The sequence below is a fragment of the Amblyomma mixtum genome, chromosome 3 (assembly GCF_055824585.1).
Source record: "Amblyomma mixtum isolate Tamu chromosome 3, ASM5582458v1, whole genome shotgun sequence".
Taxonomy (NCBI): domain Eukaryota; kingdom Metazoa; phylum Arthropoda; class Arachnida; order Ixodida; family Ixodidae; genus Amblyomma; species Amblyomma mixtum.
Genome location: NC_143014.1, coordinates 110652897 through 110677416, shown reverse-complemented (window position 1 = coordinate 110677416; position 24520 = coordinate 110652897). Strand labels below are relative to the sequence as shown.

The 24520-nt window shown below is 45.3% G+C and overlaps 1 protein-coding gene across 2 annotated transcripts in view; it reads right to left on the bottom strand.

Moving 5' to 3' along the window:
• bsk (mitogen-activated protein kinase dJNK) overlaps window positions 1-24520 on the bottom strand; it is a 55483-nt gene that overhangs the window by 18997 nt on the left and 11966 nt on the right. For both annotated transcript variants that reach the window (XM_089580724.1, XM_089580725.1), the window contains exons 2-9: window positions 22460-22655; window positions 20823-20952; window positions 15232-15290; window positions 12501-12639; window positions 11070-11235; window positions 9032-9103; window positions 8386-8571; window positions 8098-8222 (exon numbers count right to left, since the gene is read on the bottom strand). In XM_089580724.1, coding sequence (XP_089436850.1) covers window positions 8098-8222; window positions 8386-8571; window positions 9032-9103; window positions 11070-11235; window positions 12501-12639; window positions 15232-15290; window positions 20823-20952; window positions 22460-22575 — 993 coding nt within the window. In that variant the 5' untranslated portion in view covers window positions 22576-22655. The remainder of the gene's footprint in view (window positions 1-8097; window positions 8223-8385; window positions 8572-9031; window positions 9104-11069; window positions 11236-12500; window positions 12640-15231; window positions 15291-20822; window positions 20953-22459; window positions 22656-24520) is intronic.

Here is a 24520-nt window from a genome sequence, read left to right as displayed (position 1 = left end):
CTATACCAATGGTGTCCCCAAATGGTGGTCCAAAAACATTTTGGTTTCTTGAAAATACTACTACCACTACTACTACTACTACTACTACTACTACTACTACTACTACTACTACTACTACTACTACTACTACAATAAAATTTGCATATACTATACCATGTGTTTCATGGAAGCCTTCCACTAATATTTAAAAATAGGTTTTTTGAGGTATAAAGATGCTTTTTCTGGCAACAGTAATACTAGAGTTGGCGGACACCAGATAACTGCCAAATCATGTTTAATAAGACGGTTAATTAATATTTTGTGGTCAACTTTTTAGCTATATCAGATAGTTGCCTGAATTAGAGGTTTGTAGCTAGGCATTAGTAATAGTCATATTTGTTATTTGAATTTTAAAATACAATTACATTTGCCGTTGTGGCACAACAAAGTTTGGCGGTTTCTCGTGCAGTTCACAGCAACATCCATCAAGCCGTGTCACTCCATGGCACACATGCCATGTAGCCTATGCCCTGCCTCAGCTGGAGCAGTGAGGAGCGGTGAGCAGTGCAGCACAGGCGGGGCAGAGGACGTCAAGCGGCATGTGTGCCACGGAGCGACTTGGTTTGATGGATGTCGCGGTGGCCTGTGCTGTGTGCTTGTCACACAGGTGTGCGGTTTTCTAATTGTGCAAAAAATAGCCAAACTTTGTTCAGCCACAGTGGCGAAAGTAATCCCATTATCCAAATTGATATGGCTATTACTAATAGCTACCTACAAATCTCTAACTGTAACCAGGCACCCTACTGCAAAATTTAGTGACAGGCCTCCCTGAAACACCTGAGATAATGTCCAACGTACCACTTGAATCATGTCCATTCACAGACTAATAAAGATCAATTGTTTAAAAGTCCAGTGCTAACAAATCAGTGGCACAACTCAAGGATGAACTGAATGAACTAGTTCAACATTTCTGGGGCTGTTGTTATGTGTAGGTCAACAAAAAAAAAGACCCATCCAGTTAAGGTTGCTATAAGTTGCATGAATAAATTCTTAACCTTGCAACACCTTTCCCTCACTACCCTACGCTACTCAATCACCAATACTTGTGTTCCCAGATAAGTCTGAGAATTGCAGAGCTACACTAAGTCAATTATATCTTACAAAATATTCTTTATACAGAGCCTTTGATTTCTTCTTACTCGCCTCGAATAGCTCAATTGTTTTGTTTTTTTCTAGTGGATGTAGCTCAACAACAGAGCATCCTAGAAATGTCGCATCCAGCCCCTCTGCAAGAAAGGAATTGTGAAAGGCACAGGAAATGGACAATTACAGCAAAACCTCGTTTATTCAGGCTTCACGGGAGTAGTAAAAACGTCCAAATTATCTGAATGTCGAATTATCGAATACCCCCCCAAACTGCTAAAAACTGCTTTGGCGTTCACGCCAAAGTAAAATATATTTAATGAAAACTTGGGCAGACATCATCTCTTTTCAAGATTAAAACTGCATGACAATGCCAATTTTTCACACTTCCGTCAAATGCTATACAGTCGCCGACCGTTTTTTCGGACTTGAAGGGACCCGAAAAATGGTCCGAATAATCGAACAGTCCGAAAAATCCGTGAAGCACAAAAAATCACTTTATTCAGAGGAAATCGGCTTAAAAAAGTCGCTGATTTTACCTTGCGGCAAATTTCTTTTGCTGGCGACGATTTGCGCTTGTATTTGCGCCAAAGTTGTCGTTTCGCTGTACACGCTGGACAGCAAGTTCACAGCGTTTGTAATTTGTGCAAGCGATGGCTGTGGTAGGCCGCCCGAGTCGTCGTCGGAGTCCGACTCGTCTTCAGGTTGAAGAACCTGGCGTACAAGTTCGTCGTCCGTGAGGTCCGCACACATATCGAGGCCGTCGTCCACTTCAACAAACTCGCGAAACGTGGAGCCCGTTGGAATGTCCATTCCGTTCCCGCGAAGGTCAACGATGAGGTCTTCGCCACTGTCTGCAGTCAAATCCTCAGAATCGTTGCAGTCTTCTACGTCATCGACTTCATCGGCGGAGAATCCAGCGTGCCTGAAGCAATTAGCAATTGTTTCCGCTCTCACTGCCTTCCACGCGTCAGCCAGCATGCTAACCGCCGCAAAAAGATCCGTGGCGTACTTTTTCCCGTTGTCAAAACAAAGGACTGTGCGCCGCAGAAGACGGGTCCGATAATGCACCTTCAGGTTTTTGATCACCCCCTGGTCCATTGGTTGGAGCACGCTGGTGGTGTTTGGTGGCAGGTATTCGAGCCGAATGGCTTTCAGGTTGTCGATGGTGCCGTGAGCCGCACAGTTATCAACAAAAATAATAACTTGTCGCCCCTGCCGCTCGAAACTTCGGTCGAGTCGACGCACGTAATCTTCAAACAAAGCATGAGTGATCCATGCCTTGGAGTTGCTGCAGTACCACACGGGAAGGTTCTTCGCGCCCTTAAAACACCTAGGATTTTTTGATTTGCCTATCACAAGAAGTGGCAGCTTCTCAGTGCCAGTGGCATTTGCACCTACCATTACTGTTATCCTTTCCTTGCTGTGGCGGCCCCCTGAACAGGAGTCACCCGAAAAAGAGAGGGTGCGGTCAGGCAACATCTTGAAGAAGAGGCCGGTCTCGTCACAGTTGAAGGTGTCCTCCGGGCTGTACTGGCTCAACAAGGGCTTCAACTTCGTCTGACGGTAGTCTGCTACCGTGGCTGGGTTGGCGGCTCCGCTCTCCCCGCACATCTTCTTAAAAGACACACCGTGTCTCTTCTTGAAACTGCGGAGCCATCCGTCCGTGAACTTGAATTTTTCAATTCTCATTCTCACGGCCAGGGTCTCTGCCTTTTCCTTCAACGTGTCGCCCGACACTGGAAGGTTTTTCGCTAAAGCAGCTTTAAGCCAGAGTAGCAAGGCCTTCTCCAATTCGGGGTGGTCGCCTTTCCTGTCGTTCTTCTGGCTGCTGCTGTGGGACGCCTCAAAGGCGGAAAAAATCTTCTCCTTATTTTTCACGTAATCCGAAATAGTTTGCTTCGACAGTGCGAACTCCTTGGCCACGTCAGCTTGCGTTCGCCCACTCAGCACTAGCTTTATGATCGCTGCCTTTTTCTCAAGGGTCATGGTAGAATAGCTCCCACGCTTCTTTGACGGACCCGGCAGCACCGGCGGGGCCATGTCCACAGCCCGAGTGCGCACCACACCGCTCGTCAAACACGCAAAAATGAGGCACTTTTCGTTCAGAGCGGTGGAACCGCCGGACGCAAGGAACCGCCGGACGCAATCACAAAACGGCCAAAGGATTGACGGCGCGCCGCTCGGTTGACGCGGTCGGAGAAACTCGTGTGACAACACGGCGAATGGCGAACGTATGAGACAAAGCACAAAGGGATAGCTACCCGCGTCAGCGTTGGCGACAAAAGCAGGTTGACGGCGATGACAATCCGACTGCCACCTCGAAGTGGCAGAAATTGCAGGGACCTCTACTGGCAAAAATGGGGCACCGAAACCATGTCAAGCCAATCCAACTGCAGAGCCAATCCACCTCAATCCAAGATGGTGCCTGTTGTGCCGGCGAAAAGCCGATAAGATGGCAGATTTTGGCCTGCAGGCGACTGAAATTAGTCCGAAAAATCGAACTTTCAGACTTTTAAAGTCCGAAATATCCGTCGCGAATATGTATGCGCTTCTATGGGGTGACTGACGGTGCCTCACTGAAGTCCGAAATATCCTACAAGTCCGAATTATTGGAGTCCGAATTACCCGTCGGCTACTGTAATTCGTGCACGCTATTGGGAGTGTCAGAAGCAGAACGGTAAGGATCTCCATGGCTTCTCTCAGTGTGCGGCACAGTAGTGCTAGAGCTGCTTCGCATGCAGCAAGGAGGCTTCACCACACAAAGGCGAACAGCTTGTGATGAGCGCAGTTTCGGCACGCTGCAGAGCGGAAATACCACATGTACGGAAGCAAGGGAAGCACACATCGGTGCCTATACAGCAAGACTCCTTCAACAAACAAAACAAAAGATCAGCGACAAGACAATCATTTTCATTAACAGTGAGCAGCGATAAACATGGCTGGCTGGCTGAGCTGCCGTCGCCACGGGCTGGTGGCGAAGCTCCGAAAACAAACTACAGTAAACTCTCAGTTGTACGAACGCCGGTTTATCGAATATTTCAGAATAACGAACTTTTTAAAAATCCCCGGCAGTTTTCTTACAGATTCTATGCACAAATGTTTCACTTAAACGAATTTCGGAATAGTGAATATTTCAGTTTAATGAACACGCTCAGAGGACCCAGGCTTATTTTTCCGATCAGTTCAACGAAGTTTTGAGCCCTGCACTGCAGGCGCAACCGATGCCCGCCCTCATCGAACCGCCGCTCCTGCGGCAGTGTAACGTCGCTCGCGCTACAGCGCCCATGGGGCAAGCGGCGATGCGAAAAAAAAAGAAAACGGCAACGAGGCATGGCCTCCGAGATCAGTTGTGAAACGCGCAAGTGATCTCGGAGGCCACAAACAAAATAACATCGCTGGTGTTTACAGAGGGCAGCGGCTCGCGCGGTTTTCTTGATAGGTGGAAAGATTAAGGCGCACCGGTTATCGACTGGCTAAAGTGTGCCTACCGTATTTACTTGATTCTAAGCACCCCCTTTTTTAGAGCGCAGCTCTTTGGCGTCCGTTCCTGGGTTTCGCGTCGTCGTCGGCGTCGGCCTCGTAACCAGCTCCGCCCCCCTTTCATCCCCCCAGCGCTATCGGCGTCAGCGGCATCAGTCAGTCGCTGCTATCTCTTCCCTCCTCCCTTTATCGTGTTGTCCGCTTGCTGCGCGCGCTTCTGCCCCCATCGTTTGCCGCTGGGTGTACACGCCGCCCCCCTACCCCCTCTTCCTGCGAGTCTCCGGTTGTCAAAGCGCCGGCTCGAACTTAATTCCTTTCTTCGCTCCTCCTCCAATGCAACCCCTGTGCGGTGGCAATCAGAGAGCCAGATCGGTGGCGGCGGATCTGTATATGTGCACCGCCCGAGCCGAAATTGCGAATACGTGTGAAAAATAAAAAAAAAATTCTGTGATAGCGCATACATGTGTTGCTCGATTTCTTTGCCTCAATCTATCGAAAAGGTGAAACAGCTTATTTGCTGCGCTCAAATTTCGCATTAGGAAGTAACGTAATCGTCGGTAATTTTTTCATGATCGCGATGCCCAAAGTGAGAGGGGGTGCTTAGATTCGAAAAATCTAAACTGACCCCCCCCCCCCCCCTTGGGCCCCTTTTCGCGGCGAAATCTACTCGATGAAACGGGCGCGAGAAAAAACATTTTATTTAGGAAACATTCAAAAGAAAAATAGCTGCAGACAGTTCTGTGCCGCCATCTGTCTTGTAGTCTCGGAAGCAGCAACACAAAAAGCGCCGTGGACGCCGCTGTCCTCGCTTCGGCGAGCCCGGCCTCGCCCGCTTATCTGTTTCTTCGGCGGCATTTGTTGCTGCGACAGGCGTCTTATCTTTTCTCTTTATCTTTCCTCTGATCTTTTAACTCTCCTCTATCTGCACTTGGCAGCGGTGGTGGCTTGGCTCGAGCCAGTAGGCAGGCCCGTGCAATTTCCTTTTCATCCTTCTCTCAGTCACAACAACAACGAGCAGGCCGCGCCTCCTCGGGACTCCGACTGCACAGGCTCGACGAAAAAGAGAGCAAGTGCACTTGGCGGCCTCGGCAACGCTCTCTTCCGCGCAAAAAAGGGGGTGCTTAGATTCGCATGCAAAGTTTTTTTTCAGAAATTTTTTTCCGAAAATAGGGGGGGGGGGGGGGGGGGGGGTGCTTAGAATCGCGAAAATAGGGTACATCCTGGCCTGCGTTTGCTGACAACCTTTTTTGACGGACGGTACGAGACGTCGTACGCAGCGGGGTCCTTCTAAAATTTGCGTCGTATAACCGAGGTTTTTAATGCATTGTCTCTATGGGGGTTTTGCCGGGACCGCACAAATTCGTCGTAAAATGCGGGTCGTCGCATGACCGGGGGACGTATAATCGAGGTTCCACTGTATGTATAAATTCCATTTCACACTTTTGACACTATGGATGCCATGTCTTATGCTCCATGAATTGCACTTCAAACTTTTGACTCTGTATGCCATGTCTTGTGTTAGTCTAGTGAATATTCAGTTTAGTGAACTTTCAGTTAAGTGAACTATTTCCTTCGGTCCCTTGAAGTTCACTCAAGTGAGAGTTCACTGTATACGGCTGAACTCTGCCCATCAACAGTGGCCTGCCTATTGTCAACATGCTTGCCATCGTGCACATACGTCAGAGGGGCGCAGAAATGATGTAATATACAGGTCAGGCCTAACTACAAATATATGGATGATCACTTGCCCTGCCTGTCATACCTTGACACGCCACCACTTCGAGAGCCTGTCTGAATTAATCGATGCCAGCTCCTAGACGTGCGAATAAACGAGCTTCCGGCACCATAAACTTACATGGGTGTTTAGCAAGACTCTGGCAGCAGTCCAAATTAGCCGAACTTCCCAATCAACGGGGATCAAATTAACAAGGTTTTACTATATACAAATAGGTGACAAGCGTGTTTATGCAACGTGCCCATCACATTTTTTAAACATAGACCTGTGGCACAGGATTTTGCACACTATACGAAGCACACCTGAACTGTTACCCTTCATGTCTCTGAGGAGGCATTTGGCGAGAAACCAATTCATTCATTAGTACGAAAAACTGTCTAAACGTACATGCCGTGTTGTTTATGAAAACATACAGCAGAACCTGACTGATACGGTGTTTCAGGCTGATGTGAATTTTTAAATTCCTTATTGAAGTGCGCAAAAAAGTCAGGTGTTGTGAACACTTCCCAGCACTACTACAGATAACGCAAGTACAGTAACCGTGACTGCTAACAGCACAAGTTCGCAATCTTTTTAGCCTCGGGGAAACCAGATGGCTTTCAAAAGATGCTGAGGAACCCTGTGTGTCTTGGCTGCTGATTTGTGTGTGTCTGCACTGCCTGCACATGAAAGAAACTTGTTTTGCGCACGCATGCTAGTTTTGCGTAAAGAGTGAATAACCATGTGGTATATGAAGCATCGTCATCAACAACTTTTTCCTCCGCCGCAAGCTTTCGTTATTCATACCGGCATCACCAGCTCGTTTTTTTGTGGCTGTCAAAGGCCCGGTATCTGTGGTAGTGTGTTAGTTCATCGCAGTTGTGGCTTTCGTGTGCTGCCGCCGAGCGTTGCTAATTTAGCACAACGGGCAAGTACCTTAATAGCTACGTGGCTGGGAGAGATTGCTCTCGAACACGGCAAGCATGCGGCAGGTCGGAAATTCGACGTGGCCAAGAAATGCAGCAGTTGCAACTGCGGTGTGCCTAAATTTTCATATGTGACTCCTATCGCTGAGGTTTTCGTGGGCTTGAGTCGGGAAGGTTTCCGGCTGGAGATGAAGCTTTCCAAACACATTTAAAGTGTGCATCCCTGAAAAGTGCGTGCGGCTGTTCCACGCGATGTCATTGTACACGCTGTGGGTCCGCAGCAGCTGCGACGGCAGCAGCAAAGTGAGAAAGTGAGGACTAGTAGTCAGTTCAGCAAAAACTTTGTTTAAAATCAAGATTGGGGGCAGGGGGTGCGTCGGCTTGCAATCGTGTAAATACAGTATTGATCCCAGGGCCAAGATCGGGGTGCGCTTATTATGCGCGGAAATAAAAAAATCAGATTTTTCGCGACCAAACTGGGGTGCGCCTATTATATGAGTAAATATGGTATGTCATAACGAGCACCTCTTTCCATTCCCTAGTCTGCCATAAGCGAACGTGTCATTTGAGGGAAGCTCAGGAAACAAGCAAGATGTAATTAGTACCTGTTTGTCAACAAATTTGCTGAAACGCACTCTTGATTTGAAGTGAAGAGTTCATTCATTTTTCAACAATGTGAAATTTAAATACAATTTTTTGTCATCATGTGAGATCCGTATCACCAAGATCTTCCTGCACAATATTAAACATGTTTTAAGGTAACTTACCATTCAGATTATTTCTCAATCAACCACACTGCTCACGAACCTAGTGACACCTGAACCAGGGTGAAAGTTGAGGGAGACTACTCACCGCATTCACTTCAGCTTCATCATACCACACATTGATGTACGGGTGAGAAAGGGCGTCGTCCACAGAGATGCGCCTTTCTGGATCAATCACAAGCATCTTCGAAAGCAGATCACGTGCTTGACTGGCTGCAATGCACAAAAGTACAAAGTAACATGAAACCCATGGCAAAGTCAAGGTTGAGTGCTTGTCAAGAAAGCTCAGTAGATGTGGCACTCCCAAGTATAACAAGAAGATTGTCCTTAATAGCTAGCTTGAACACAAAAAAGAAGAATGGCTCAGGATGCTGACCTTTCAGCCGGCTGTGCTCATGGCTGTCAGTAGGAAACAGCACATCTGGAAAGAGTTTGTCGAAGCTGTAGCCTGCATACCGAGGACGATTCTCCACATAGTTGCGCACTGTTGGCTGCAGGCGGCGCATGAACTCTTGTGATGGTGTGCCAAGCTGTTCAATGATCTTATTCCACTGGTCAATGTCTGGACCAAGGTGGTCAAGAAATATGCACACATTCCTTCCAGACCGAAACAAACCATCTCACTTTCCAACCTACAGAAACATTGGAGATAAAGCAGTACATACGCCAAAAGAATCCCTAAACCACAAAGAATCATACCAGTAAACACATGCTGTTCCTTAAACTTAAAGAGAGCACGCTCAGCAACCTTTGGTAACAAAACCACAATTCCACTGCAATTCCAATGCTCAGCCTTAGCCACCCTGAGAAAGGTAACACACCAATAAAGAAAACAAAAATGCATAAGGCAATCACAGTTCAAGGCCAAGTACAATCCAACAATGTATAAAGCAGTTTAATACAAGCAATGCAAAGCTCTCAACTAATAAGATGGGGACAGCCAAGTGGTAGAATGCACAGTTCTATTCCAGTACGAATAGCAGGACCAGCTCTCACAGGAACAAAAAAAAAAAAAAGGATACGATCTGTGCCAGGAAACAGCACTGAACCTCGGATCATCTCTCCCATGATACAGCCAACGGACCAGATGTCCACTGAAAAAAAAGTGATAATAATAAATAAAGGAAACTGTACCTTCAAAACCAATCCACATATCACAATCACATATTAATAGAGGCATTCACTTTACACAAGAACAATGAAATAAATCAGTCAGTCTAAACAAGTTATCGTCAACATACAGGGTTGATCACAGTGATGAGATACCACATTACAGTAAAACCTCGTTAATTCGGACTTCAAGGGAGTGGAAAAAACGTTTGAAATATCAGAATGTCGAATTATCGAATGGCCCCCCAAAACTGCCAAAACCATTCATGTGAAAGCGAAATTTTGCAGGAATCTGGGCAATTCTTGTCTCCTTTCATGACGAAAACTACGCGACAACAGCGATTTCTCGCAGTTCCATCAAATGTTTCAATCCGTCCGGGCTATCAGGAGTGGCGGAAGTAGAACTGCTCCACAACAGTAAGGTTCTCGGTGGCTTCTTTCAGTGTCCAAAACTGTAGCGCTGGAGCTTCTTCGCGCGTAGCGTCACATGTGAGGAGGCTTCACCGCACAAACAACACGTGGTGAGTGCAGAGTTTCAGAGCGCTGGAGGAATGGAAATACAGAGCAGATGGAAGCAAGGAAAGCACCAATTCGTGCTGAAGCAGCAATATGCCTTTGAAAAACAAAAAACGATCAGCAACAAGGCACTCATTGTACCAAACAGTGTGCTGCTTGGCGGCTCACTGATATGCGCAGCCAACAGCCGCCGTCGGCGTGAGCTGGCGACAACTGTAGACAAAGATCTGAAAACGAAACTATGCGGCCAGACTCTCTCTCGGCCTAACAACGGAAACATGACAACCCTGCTTTTGAGCGCAGATCAGAAGGGTGTGTGAGAAAATGTAATATGCAATCCAGGCCTATAGACGAATACCAGGACAATCCCCAGCCCAGCCCATCATATCTCGACAAGACACCCCTTCAGGGGCCCGTCCGAATTGACAGATATGAGCACTGCGACGTCCAAATAAACAAGCTTCCAATGCCATAGACTTGCATGGGCATTTGGCGGGACTCAAGCGGCAGTCCGAAATTCAGAATTAACGGGGGTCGAATAAACGATGTTTTACTGTAGCAGCGCTGCCCTTCGTACGTTGTCGGTTTTGGAATGAAGGGTGGTTTCTGACCCAGCACTGGTTTCCAGATGATGACAGTAGCAATGCTTGTCTCAAAAACTGACTTAGCGCTGTTCCTGGCACGTCTTCAGTCTGAGTTAAACGGTGCGTGCCCGATTTCACTCCGAATAAATGAGTGTGTGGTGCCACTGACTTATGTACATTTTTGAAGGGAGGGAGAGAGCAAGCCGAATTATCCGAATTAATGGGGGCCAAATTAACGAGGTTTGAATGTGTAATGAAAATAAGCTGTTAAGTACTGAGAACATCTGTAGAATACACTCAGCAGGCTATGATGATTGCTTGAACAAGTACTAGAACACACATTTGTTTCATGACCTATCGTACTTGAAAGAGTGCATGTTAGCAGCCATGCAAGCAATAAATTCAGTTGTTACTAACATATTTCCACTCCAAGCCTATTTGCTGACAACCAAAGGATGACCAATGACAGTCATACAAATCGTAAAAACCAGCCCAAATGATGCTGGAGTTTTACAACTATATTTGGTACACTAACCACTTTTTGTATTTAATATTTAATAAGGCATTTGGATATAATATACGAGAGCTTAAGACAAAGCAACAGATCAAAAATAGTAAATTAGAAAGTCAAACAGTATGAAGTATTTGCCTATTCGCTTCTCAACAAGCACCAAGTATCTGACAGATTTGGAGTTTGCTCTCCATTAAAATTGGTCACCAACTCAACATGAACTTGCACGTGCAATGAACTTGAAATTGCTAAGTTGGTTCAAGGGCATTTTAAAAATGTCTTACTTAAGTCCTCAATCACAGCCTACAAAAGTGCTATGAAGAGAGAGAATACACTCACCATTTTCTTTGTAGCCCATGCCAAGAATGACTTCAGGAGCCCGGTAGTAGCGAGTCACCACATATGGGGTCATCATAAATGTTGTTCCGGCAGTTCGTGCCAAGCCAAAGTCTAGAATCTTCAGCGTGCAATCTGACTTCACAACAATGTTGCTTGGCTTCAAGTCCTGCATAGAAGATGCAAAGATATTCACACCACTGGTGCAATAACATCTGCAACATTATTATCTGGCAGGTAAAAATTAAAAGAAAGAACAAGAAACAAACAAAGGAATGGGTTGGTGACCACTGCCAGTAGAACAATGCCCCCTAACCCACAAAAGAAAAAGCAGGGAGAGAGGGGGTACAAAAAGAATTTGAAGAAAATAACTAGAGAGAGAGGGAAAGAAAAACAAACCCCCGAATACTGCAAACTCTGGATAACAGTGCTCATATTGCAGAAAACAAACAAAAAAAAGGAGGCAAGAAATGACCTACACAATGGCATGAGACCTGATTTACCCCTTTTAAGTGGGGCTTGTAATAACAGGTGTCCCAGCTAACTTTACCCAAAGATTATAAAATAAAAAGATTAAGATGGCAGCCACGGCACAAAAATGTTTTTTTAGCCGAAAACAAACTGGGATAACGTTTGTCGTAAAAATGCAAAAACTATGAAAGAAATAAAAGATGGTCAAGTGCAAAGTATGGGTCAGTTCGTGTGGACTGACCTCTATACAAAATGCCTGGTCAAATCTAAACAGTGCATTTTCTTGTTCAATCTGCCCGTCCAGTATTGCTTTGTACTTCCTGCACCCGTTAATACCAATGGAAGCACACACAAATTACCCCATGCAAGTTGTTTTTAGGTCCCCAAATTTTAAATATTCAGTCAGACACTGACATTCAGGTGTAAGGCACTACCTCCTAGCACAAAAACAAAAAAAAATAGCGTGAAACTGATTACTTGGGTTCCAAAAATACGTTATGAGGAGTTGCCTTGATTTTCAGTACCTAAAAAACTTCATAGGTAGAAATCTAGATTTTGCAGCCTTTTATTGTTGAGATCAACATTTTGTAATTTAAATTTTCTTTTGTTTTTAGATGCAGGCCTATTTTTACCTGATATGAATCAATTGAATTACATTAAACCAATTATATTTAATATTATTAATTAAGCATTCATTTTGAAAGTTGCCTCCTGCAAATGCCCATTTGCTTAGCTTCATTTATACACTTGGCACCCCACTGTAAGCATAAAGCATAAGTTCACTCAGCAAAAAAATAGAGGGGAGGGGGCAACAACACCTAAAGAAACTGACATTTCCCCCATGGTCAGAAAAGAGATGAGGAACAGAAGGTTAACAGACCAAAAGACAGGACCAAGTGCTACAACAAGGCACGACCTCAATGCAACCAATATGAACAGCGCATGGAAGGGCAGTGCTCTTACTCTGTGAATGATACCAGCAAGGTGGAGATGCTTGATGCCGCAAAGCATCTGGTAGAGAAGGTAAGACATGCGTTCATGATCGAGGTCCATCTGGATCACCTGGCACAGGTTGGCGTCCATCAGTTCCATGACCAAGTACCTGTAGCAAATAAAAAAAAGAACCTCGTTCAGAACAGAACAGAACTCTGCATGCTGCACTACAGCTTTCACACAGAACTCCTCAGGTCAAAACCAAAAAGAAGCATTGCTGCTTCAGTAAGCAAAGTAGACTCACTGTATCCTTAATGATGATGAATCTAATTTTAATTTTAATGGTGCAAGGGCAATTTAGCCAAACAGTGCCATGGCTAATGTGTTTGGTCTTACTGTGTTTGGTCACAACTGAATTAAAACTGTGTTGATGATGCTCATAAAAAGACTTTACAGAAAATGGTGAAAAGAGGCACAGATCTAAAAACGATGGAAAGAAAAATGTCTGCATGTGTCAGAATATACAGCAAGGTGGACTCAGGGTGAACCAGGACAGTGTTCATGGCATTGCTTCCCCAACAGCCTCACAGTACAGCCCTTACTTTCACAAGAGGAGTGGGGCTCAGGGCACATGTCAGGCTCAGTCGTGCCTTCAACCCTGAGAGACAAATATGCTAGCTTTGGTACTTTATATAGGGTCTTTCACGTAACTTGAGCAAAGGCTTTAAAAAATGGTGACCGCAGCTGGGTGAAACCAATAACTTCAGCAGTGGGAATGGCGAAAAGCATTTCGGAGCACGCTATGCAGCAGACGAAAATCCAATTTGGAGCAGTTTCCTCGTGTTTTGTAAAAGGAGCAAACAGGTAGAGAGGTAATAAGGCTGTTTAAACTAACTGGTCACGGCAATAACTGCTGGTACGACATCATAAAATTCTGTTGCCGAGATGCATTGTGCACAAAATGCAGAATTTCGGGTGTTCTCAACACTCTCCCACGCCACTACATGAACACACGCATCGCAACCACGCCATCAAGGACTAAGAGTTGCTTAATTGCTCAGTACGCACCGCAAACAGTGAGCAGTAGCATGCAGCCATAAACAAACATAGTAGAATCTAGATACGAATCTCACAGGGTCACAAAATATTCGTATGACCCAAAATTTCGTGTCATCCAAAACGAACAAAATCCATGTGCAGAAGCATGAGAAATACATTCACACAGATCTGTTTACCAAGGGCGTCCACAGAACTTTTTCCAGGGGGGGGGGGGGGGGCACCCGATGTCCGGGGATGGGGGCGGCGGTAGGTTAGCACCAAAAAGAAACTATAGTAGGATACAAATTAAAAAAACAGCAGTTGCTAACATTGGGCCGCGGTCCACGGCATTTTTTATTACTCTGCTGGCCAATCAAAAAAGCAAACAAAATCAGCTTTTTAATGTTTGACTATATGAAACAATCCAGGTATCAATATTCTAGAGCTCATGTTCTTATTGCTTGTGGTAAGCTTCTTGTTTAGGTAACAAGAAATGTTTAACTTGCGGTCTACTTTTTTTCATGGAAGAATTCTGTGCGCGGAGGCTGGATGTGGGCGGAGCTTCACTGCAGACATAAGTTGTATCCGACTATAGAGCATAAATAATATCCGTAATTCCAGGAGGGGGGAGGCAACCCCCCCACCCCCTGCCTCCCCTTCCAGACGCCCATGCTGTGTACGGCTGACTGAATTTATTTATGGCCATAGGGCCACAGCTCACCACTCGCAGTGTGTACATTAGTTAAGGTGTGCCATAAAATAAATGCTGTATAAGTGCTGTATGCATCGTGATGTGCATACAGCACGAACGGCGATTGCGATGCACTGGCAATGCACCCACGCTTACAACCTTAGCGACGCGCAGGCCATGCACCGCAAGTCAATGCTCCCGCAGTGCGTACAGCACGACTGCCGACCGCAGAGTCGGTGATGTGCAGGCAGCGCTTAGTGCTCGAGGAAGCAGCCACAACTCGCACGTTCGTATTCTCCATAGTGATGTGGGAGTGTGTTCGAAGCATCAGAAATTTTGCAGGTTGTACACAATGCATCTTAGCCGGAAAATTTTACGAATCCACATCACCCCATAATTCGTAACAACCAGAAACGTAACATCGGGATTCTACTGTACAGTCATCAGTAAACAGATCTACGCGAATGCATTACCCGTGCCTCTGCATGAGGATTTTTTTTGTGTTTCAATGATAAATATTGTTACGGGGAAATACTATTTACATTTATTTACAAGCGGTAGGTGAATAGTTCCTAGCGGCGAGCAGCAGGAAGCACCAACGCCAGCAGGAAGCACCATCAACCTCTTCTTCTTCGTGCGACCCTATTACGCCGGAGGCCACTTCGACTTCCTCTTCGTCGTAGCAATATTTTTTCGCAACCTCGTGAGACTCGCATCACCAAGATTCTACTCTAATGGGGTTTAATGCAGTCACAGCCAACAGCTCTCAATACGCTCTGTACGTGCCCACAATCTCTGTAAATGGAAGCTTTAGTTTAGTGTAGTAATGTGAAGCCACCATCATGCAGAGGAAAGCCACAACAAAATTCTGAAATGGCAAGAAACATACACCACACATTTTTTTTTTGTTATTGTTAGTGCAAAGGGCAGGCAAAAAAAAATAAATATGAGTCGTTCCTGGCATCTGTAAGCAGTTCCAGCTTTAAATGTGGATACTGCAGTAGCACAATGCTCAGGCAAGTAAGTACTCACACGTCTTGGAATTCCTCCAGTGTTTTCTGCGGGGTAAAGGCATTCAGCAGGCCAATTATCTGCAAAAGAAAAGCCACCCATCGTCTTACAAGTTCTTTCCATCCCACTATGCCTGTCAGTGAGTGATTACCAAAAAGGATCTGCAAAAGCTAGACGGCCCATACAGGTGCAGCATGGCCAGTTAAAAGTTGGAAAAAAAAAAATCCACTAGCCAGATATTCACTGCACCCATCACCATGTCAAAAATGCAAATGTGTGAATCCACACTAGAGGTTCAAAATGTAAGCACACATGGCAAACACTGAAATGTGATCTGCAAGTGCAACATCAGCATTATGTTTAACAAGTATTCTGGTAGGTTTCTGATATGCCATTTCGTTATGCCAAACAAGACACCTGAAGGCATTATCTCCCACTTTAATAAAGAAAACAAATGGCCAGATTTGCCAAATTTAAAACAGGAACAATGCATGCACTGTAGTGGAGGGCTCCGGATAATTTCGCCCACCTAAGGTTCTTTACCATGCACTGACATTGCTCAGTACATGGGCCTCTACATTTCGCCTCCATCGAAATGCAACTGCCGTAGTCAGGAACAAACTTGCCCGTGTCTTTCAGGCCAGATACTGAGCACCATAACCACTGAGCCACAGCAGCGGCCTAGAACACAATTTGTGAGGTAACGTGCCAAGCTGTGCTGAAGGAAGGAAGCAATATTACCGTATTTACTCGCGTAATAGGCGCACTCGCATAATAGGCGCACCCATAGTTAGGGCGCGAAAAATCAGATTTTTTTATTTCCGCGCATAATAGGCGCACCCCGAACTTGGCACTGTGATCAATACTGTATTTACACGATTGCAAGCCGACGCCTCGCCACCCCCCCCGCCCCCGCTTCCCAATCTTTATTTTAACAAAGTTTTTGCTGAACTGCCGCACTTCTCGGCCACGTCGTATTTTCCGACCTGCCGCACGCTTGCCGCGTTCGAGAGCAAACTCCCAGCCATGTAGCTGTTAAGGTGCTTGCCCGTCCGAGCTAAAACACCAACGCTCTCCGTGGCAAAGCCATAAACCACAATAACTATCGCGCTACCGCAAATCCCGGCACTTGAAAGCAAAAAAAAAAAAAAAAAAACGAGCTGGAGATGCTGATGGCGATATAGATAGCGAAAGCTCGCGGCGGAGGAACGCGATGATGATGATGATAAGCTTGGCCTTGGGCGCCCTCCTGGGCGGCGTCTGGAAGCTCCTGCGCGCGTGTGTGGCCTCCCCGATCAAGCGCCCGTTGCGCGCAGCCGCAGCCGGAGCCGATCGCGGCTGTTCCCGCGTGTGTCGTGGAAAGTTTCGGTGCAACCCTCACACGGATCTTTTTTTTTTTTTAACATTTTCTTCGCGAAAACGGGGTGCGGCCCGTACAAACGAGTGCGTTTACGCGGTGTGTGCAATTTTGCGAGTCGAACAATTTCCGGAAATTTTACCCCGCGTAATAGGCGCACCCCGAACTTTGAGCCGGATTTTCTGGAAAAAAAGTGCGCCTATTATGCGAGTAAATACGGTATGATTCATGCCGGCACTAGTATTTTGAGTCAAGTTATTTCTCTTAAAGGGGCCCAGAAACACAATCTTAGTTGATTGTTTTGCCTGTTGATCGCATACAGGGAGTTACAATGGTGATATTAGCGTCGGTAATACCGCGTATATTCCGTTTTCTAATATTTTAATGTCCTCCCAAAAACAATTTCATGGCTCTGATGGTGTCCCCACACAGTGGCAGGTTTTAGCAGCGGATATGACATCACCTGGCGCGAGCTGATGATTGGACAAACAGTAAATATAATGCAAATTGTGTGAATAAATAGAGACACATTTTGTCACCTGTCGGTGTTTTACATTAGATCAACAAAAACAACTTGTTCGTCTTAGATAAAAGCCCTGCAAGGCAAGTAAAATAAAAATACACCACCAGGGGCTCTGGCATGGAAACGACGCAGCCAGTGTCAGCAAGAACAAGTTACAGAGAGCAGGCAACCATGGAGTGCAAACTTCCGTGACGTGTTCTGGCAGGCTGTTCTGATTGGTTGCGCCAAGTGCCGTCATTGGGAGAGTGAAATAGGAGTGGGAAGCCCCGCCAAAATCGAGTTGAGAGCAGCGTTTTGTTTGCTTGTATTTTGAAATTTCTTCATTAAATAACTCCCGTTCCTGTGCATCGATTCCTGTAATTCTTTTTAAGTCAGCATCTGTGTAATATAAAGAATCCACCTGAAGTATAGCCAGTATCCCCCCAAGCAGTGTTTCGCAGCCCCTTTAAGGGGGGATGAGGCTGTCGAATTATGAAAATCTAAAAATTTCCAGATTTCTATTTACAAGTTCCTTTTAATTATATCCCAAAAAAAGTTTCCCTGACAACAGCCCAGAAATGACTTTAAAAAATGTTTTTATGACCACAGGTAGCAAAAAACTGCCTGAAATCTCTATGAAAATACCGCTTTTCTCAAAGTGTTTCTTGACCTGCACCCTGCTTGCAGAAAGCATAGCACAACAATGGCTTGACAGATTTTCATGTGGTTTGTTGCACTGTTTCCTGATAAATTCTTTATGCAGTGATTTTTCCACATTTTTTAATTATTTTCATTTTTTTAATCGCTCAATAACTTGACATGATAATAATGAGTGCATTAGGCAAGCGTGGATTTAATGCCCCGTGTAGAAAAATATCAGGCTGCTAAAAATATTTGGAGAATGTCACTGCAACCATTCCTTCGGGTAAAACTTAGGAGTGACTGCAGACTCATACAGTGTATAGTAAAAGCTTGTTGAGAAGATTTTAAAAAATTGCAAGGGAAAAAACGTATTGTCCTGGCAAATGTACGAATCCAAACCAACTAATTTTGAAAAACGCAACTGTTGAATGAGGTACAAAGACATAACTATTTCAACGTTAAAATTCGGGCTTGTTGGTTCATACTTCGGAGCAATAGCGCAAACAGGACAACGGACCAAGAACAAGGAACAAGTTAGCGCTGTGTGTGTCTACTCATTCTTGGTCCCTTGTCCTGTTTGCGCTATTGCTCCGAAATAACTACTTTACTTCATAAAAATGTCGATTAGCATTTCTTGGCACAAGATCTGAATAGATCTTTTCTAGCGCTTGCAGAATTCAGTCTGCGTTTGCACTGTCTTAAGCGCGGAAGGAACTTTGCAATCAATCTGGTCTGACGACACCAATGGCAAAAGTTACTAAAAGTTCTTCCTTGTGAATTTCAAATGCTTCGCCCCTTTGCTTATAAGTATTGGGGGGAAGCCATCACAGTGGCTGACTGTTGCAGCGTTTCTGCTTTTTATGGTGCGTTCCCCAGACCCAGCCCACTCGTATGGAAGCACATCACTGTAGTTCATAGATGCTTCGCCTCAATGCCCTTATGCAATGCAAAGAAACTTCAGCACTTCTCCTCTTCATGTCGTGTCCCCGCAAAAACGGCTCTACCGAATGCTAGCGGCAGCTTTGTTTTGTTGTTGTTGTTGCTGACAATGAAGGTGGTGCTTCGCCTTTTTGCACATAGGCACTGCAGAGAAACCACTGTGACAGGTGGCTAGAGCTGCATTCTAGCTCATGTCGCGTGCCCTCATCTAACCTGAGACTCCAAGGTCTGGGTATGACGAACTCCTTCGAGGAACTAAGGGAAGCCCACCTCACAGGTCAGTACACGCGATTATCGCAGACGCTGTCGCGTCGCCGCCTATTAGCTCGTCTACACACAGAACACACGACTCTAACCGAGGAGAGAGCAAGACTCGCGCAGGAGTGGCGTTACGCCCTGCACGTAAGACCACTCCCGATTAAAATGTCCAGGGACAACCACGAGGGTAGGCGCAAGGCCAGGGCAGAGGCCTTAGCTCAACACTACGAAAGGAAACCCGGGGTATACTACGTGGACGCGTCCGGTCCGCACCAAGACGGGTGGTACACGGCTGCTGTGATCCACGAGTCCAAAACGGTGAACAGGCTCACCTTCAAAGCCCGAAACGTAACCCAAGCAAAGGAAGTCGCCACCGCGTTAGCGGCAACACACTCCGATTCCAAGACAATCATAACCGACTCACGAGGGGCGTGTCAGAACGTCCAACAGGGCTGGGTCCCATACCTGGCCTACTGGCTACTGCAAAACAACTCGTATGCAGGAGGTCCATCCCACCACTTCATAGTCTGGGCTCCGGCCCACTCAAGGCTAGGAGGAAACGAGGCAGCAGACGCAGCCACCCGCGCACTCTCTAATCGGGCAGCCTCATCCCCCGCCTCCTCTGAAGAAGTAGCGGAAGCCACGCCTGCCTACACTTTCAGGGAAATGCGATGTCAGTGCATGTTAAAGAACCCCAGGTGTTCGAAATTTCCGGAGCCCTTCACTACGGTATCCCTCATAGCCCGAGTCGCTTTGGGATGTTAAACCCAAATAAACCAAACCAAACTTTCAGGGAAATAACTCAACTATACCAAGATAAACATAAACTGTACCCCCCCATGTAAAGGATTAACGAGAGCAGAAGAACGCCTGTTTCTCCGCCTCGTCACGAACACCATGATGTGCCCGGATATGCTAAAGTACTTTGACCCTGCCTTCTCCGTGGAGTGCCCGCACTTTGGGGAGAGGTCCTCGAACCTCTACCACATGGTGTGGGCGTGCCCCTCCAACCCTGCCTTTACTCCCAACCCAAACCCCACCCAGGAGGACTGGGAGGCGACCCTACTCGCCTGTTCCGACCTGAAAGCCCAAAAGGCGATGGTCGAACGAGCAATGGCGGCAGTGGAAGCCACCGGGGTCCCGTACTAGGGACTCCACCTCGTGTTAGTGGGGGGAAGGGCACTAAGCCTGACCCCAGAGCAACCTCCATGTAACTCCCTCTTTTCAGAGGAAATAAACGTTTTTACCACCACCACCCTCATGTTCGACCCACTTGTATGTTTGCATGTGCGGATGGTGAATAAACGTATTATACAACCACAATTTGTCAACATTTTGAACTCAGCAGCCGGGAAATCGTGACATCTGGGAACGTATATACAGGGAGAAATATGGTGCAAGTCATTGGGACATTTCTAGTGTCCGCAATTTTGAGCGTATGAGCTGGGAAATCGTATGAACCGGGAACACATCAATGAGGTTTTATTGTACTGTTGTCACGCCAGGCTTTCTGCAAGTTTGATATAGCAATGAAGCACATAAAAATTTAAAACTACTCAAGGTATTCCAGTGAAATTTTGTACTCAAGCATTCAGTAGACGTTCCAATAAGCATGCCAAATTTCATTGCTCTATGCAAAACTATTCAAAAAGTTCACCACCGAAACCTGCGTCCCCCTTAAACAAACCAACCATGAACTTCTGATCCTGAGTTCATCAGTATATATTTCATATGTATTGACAAACTCCCAAGTAACACCACTTGTTTAAAACCAGAGATACCAATAATGGTTTATGATTGCCTAAAACAATATTTCTTCGTTAACAACTCCTGAACAGTTGTAATGATAGTAGAAGGAAATGTGCTACCTTAGTGAAAAATATACAGAACCTCAGAAAAGAACCAAATACTCACATTTTTGTGATTGACCAGTTTCATAAGCTTGAATTCTCGATATGCTCGTTTGGCGTGGGTCACATTTTGAAAAGGACGGCTGAGCTTCTTGATAGCCACATTCTGACCAGTCACTGAGTCATAGGCCGCACTGGAATAGCAACAAGTAAAGTGAATCACAAGCCCCAATAAAAAAGCAAAACTGGCTGCAAAGCATATTTAACATGCAACAAGACTGGTCTCATAAGACACTATTCATTCAATGTTTCCCAAAATGGCAACATAGTTGGGACTCTCTGGCAATGACTTAACAGGTTAAATAACAAAAAGTGGATTTTAGCTGCCAGCAGGATAGAAAACAGGAGTCATCACTGCACCTTAACAGAACTGTTCCTGTAACATTAGAAGCAATAAGCAATAACTGAGATCAATGTAAGAATTTACTCTCCAACAGAACAAAGAAATCAATATTGCCGCGAATCTCTGTAGCGTTTGTTTGTTGTGTTTATTTGTTCATGCTTCAAGGCTGCTGGCATGCCGCTTTATCGCTTCGTTTGTGACGCAAGACACGCCTAGAATTATCTCGATTGATCGCATCCGGACGGAGCCGGTTCTAGTTTGTTCCAGAAGGTTCTAGTAACTTCCTAAGCTTTATCTCAAATGCTCGCTATCAGCTTTAAACAGAGCACGGCCGACAGCGGCAGGCATTCTGTTCGACGACCGCCGAGCACGCTTGTTGCTACGCCGCCGCCGAGTGATTCAGTTCTTTGCGGGCGCAAGTCAGCCCGAATAAAGAGTTTCGTTTCGAAGACATTCTCGCTGTGTTCCTGTTCGCCGGACTGCAGTCACCACTATGTGAAAATATGACTGCTTTCAGTTTTCCATGAAAAACAAAATGCACCAATACACTTCGGTAAAAAAACGAGCTGAAGCGCACCAAAGGTTCAATGCAGCCATAAACTTCATAACTGCGGTTCTGAAGTGTAAGCACCGAGTTACATCCGGAATGCATCAATAAACTAAGCTGCGCCCCGCCATAGAAGTGCTTTGATATACGCGAGATGTATTGGTAGTACGCATGACACAGAAAATTTAATGCTTGCACACAGGTGCAGCTGCTCATGGTGTCAATGACACAGAAGGATCGAGATGGCAATCAAACGAAGCACACCTCCCTCCATTTCCTGCCTATAAAACAAGCAGCTCTTAATGCCAGACAGTTCCTAAGCTGCTTCACTCAACTTCAGTAAGTCCAGAAGTACTCAGAATTATGTGTTAACTCTGCATTAGAACATCTTGAAATTTTGGTTCAGAAGTGCTGACATTAAATATTAGCCGTTATCACGAAAACATACATTTGCTGCGCATACTTGTCACAAGATGCATAAAATATGCATAAAAGTTGAGCTTAATCATACCAGCCCTAGCAGTTTCCACAGAGAGTTAAATGTGGCTTTGAGCTAAAATATGTGAACCGTATTAAATATGCTTAAAATACCTCCTTTTTTCAAAAATGTTAAGAAGTGTAAGGAATTTATACAGGAACTTTGTCTAAGAAGAAAGCTATGGTTAAAAACAACAAGACACAAGGCACACAAGTGTTATCAGTATGCCACGCAATGCCTTGAAATCCCATGCTGCACACAGAAGAAGCTCACCAAACTATGCCCTGGGCCCCAGAGCCAATGGACTTGAGGTTCTGGTACCTCCGCAGGATGGTAAACTTTGTGTCACCCACTTCGAAAGTGTAAAACAGGCTCGAGTGCTTGGACATGGCGCACAGATGGCAGCCAGAGCCCAATGTCTCCTACCGCCACCAACCCAGCGCCATGACTACCACCTATGGGGGTTCCCCTGCAAGGAAATAAAAGGCAACACTTTTTTGTTCACTCACACTATTCACACTTTGAACACAAAGAGCATACACAGAGCATAAATAATACACTGAGATTAAAGGATCCCTACATTAAATTTAATTATTACAATATGTTTTTTTCGAGTTCAACGTCCCAAAGCGACTCAGGCCACGAGGGATGCTGTAGTAGAGGGCTGCAGATAATATCGACCACCTGGGGTTCTTGACATCACTGACATCACACAATACATGGGCCTCTAGCATTTCGCCTACATCAAAATGCGACCGCCACAGCTGGGATCGAACCCATGTCTTCCAGTTCAGAAGAGAAGCAACATAACCACTTAGCCACTACAGCGACCCCATTACCACTATATGCTGGATGAAACAACCCGAAAGAACTGCATCATACCCCACAGCTAACTTGTTTATAAGACATAAAAGTAAACAAAACTTCTTGAAATGCCATTAGCAACAATGATAGATTACATCATTTTCATCAAGCTGGCTAGATGACTTAAACAGCGGCTCGAGATATTAGCTAAGACTGCAGCTAAACATATTGAATCGGAAAGATATCTTCAACATAAAAAAAAAATAAGTCCTTTAAACCTAACCCACCATGTCACAGATAATGTCAAAGATAAACCATGTCATAGATAATGTCACTAGCAAATGGAGTGCATGGGCAAAAACATCAAAACTAAAGTGCCCTCAAAGAAGGCACATCATGTGATAAAGTCTACCTTTAAAAATATGCATGAAATGAAGTTCATGTGGTCTAGAGTGACTGACCTGCCCTTTTTGGAATCAACTTAATTGTTCCTTCAATACGCACAGGCAAGTAAAGAAGCTGCCCTGCTACATCAAGAAACATAAGCATGGCAAGATATTTCACTTCTACCATCAATATACAATGATGTATTGTGCAGCACACAGCTCCCAATAGACTGCATCGGCTCACAGGCTTTAAAGCGCATAGAGGATGACACACATCCTATTTTTATCTGGTATGCCATACTTTGGGCAATGCAAGATTTACACATCCACTATCTGCAACTGCCTAAACTCTCAGGTCCTTAGCCTCAGGCCTCAAGCAAAATCTCAAGCCAGTGCTCAGCAATTTGCCATCGGAGATGGCGGTGTGAAGTTCAAATAACACTTTTCCCAACAGAAGCTGCATGCCCCAATTTATGCCTTCCAATTCATGCAAGCAGCACGTACACACATGCAGCATATATGTATTTTATTGGAGTTAAAACCATGACTGTCATATTATGACACAAGGCAGTCAGAGTCATTTTTGTCACTAACACTAATCAATTTCAACAAGCTACTTTTAAAGCTCAGCATCCATAACTTGATGGCATCTTGAATAACGTGCATAACGACAAATCTGCTCCTTGCACACTGCAACTTGCCTTCTGAGAAAATCGAGACACATACAAGCAGGAAAGTCGCAAATATGAACCATGAACTCGGGGGCTACAACTGAATGAAATATGATAAGGGCCTTCCATTTTTGGGTAAAACCTGATATTAGAGTGTTTAAGAACAATTTCTGTATTTTATTTGCATTAGAGGCAAACAATTTTTTCAAAACAGCATGCACCCCGAAGACATGGAACATGGCATGAGGAACATGGCAGCGTCTATTGAAGTGGGGGCTATGCTCTTCACCACTGATTCGGCGTCACCACTATACTCTGTCTCACGTTTGCAACAAACTAAATATGTACAAAGCTTTTACTTTGTCCGAAGAAGTCTGCACCACAAAATTCCGGTGAAAAAAGACGGCAGATTTTGTGACTGCTTCTGGATTTGCACAGCTGCTAGGCTTAGGTTGCCAAGGAGATAAGATGTC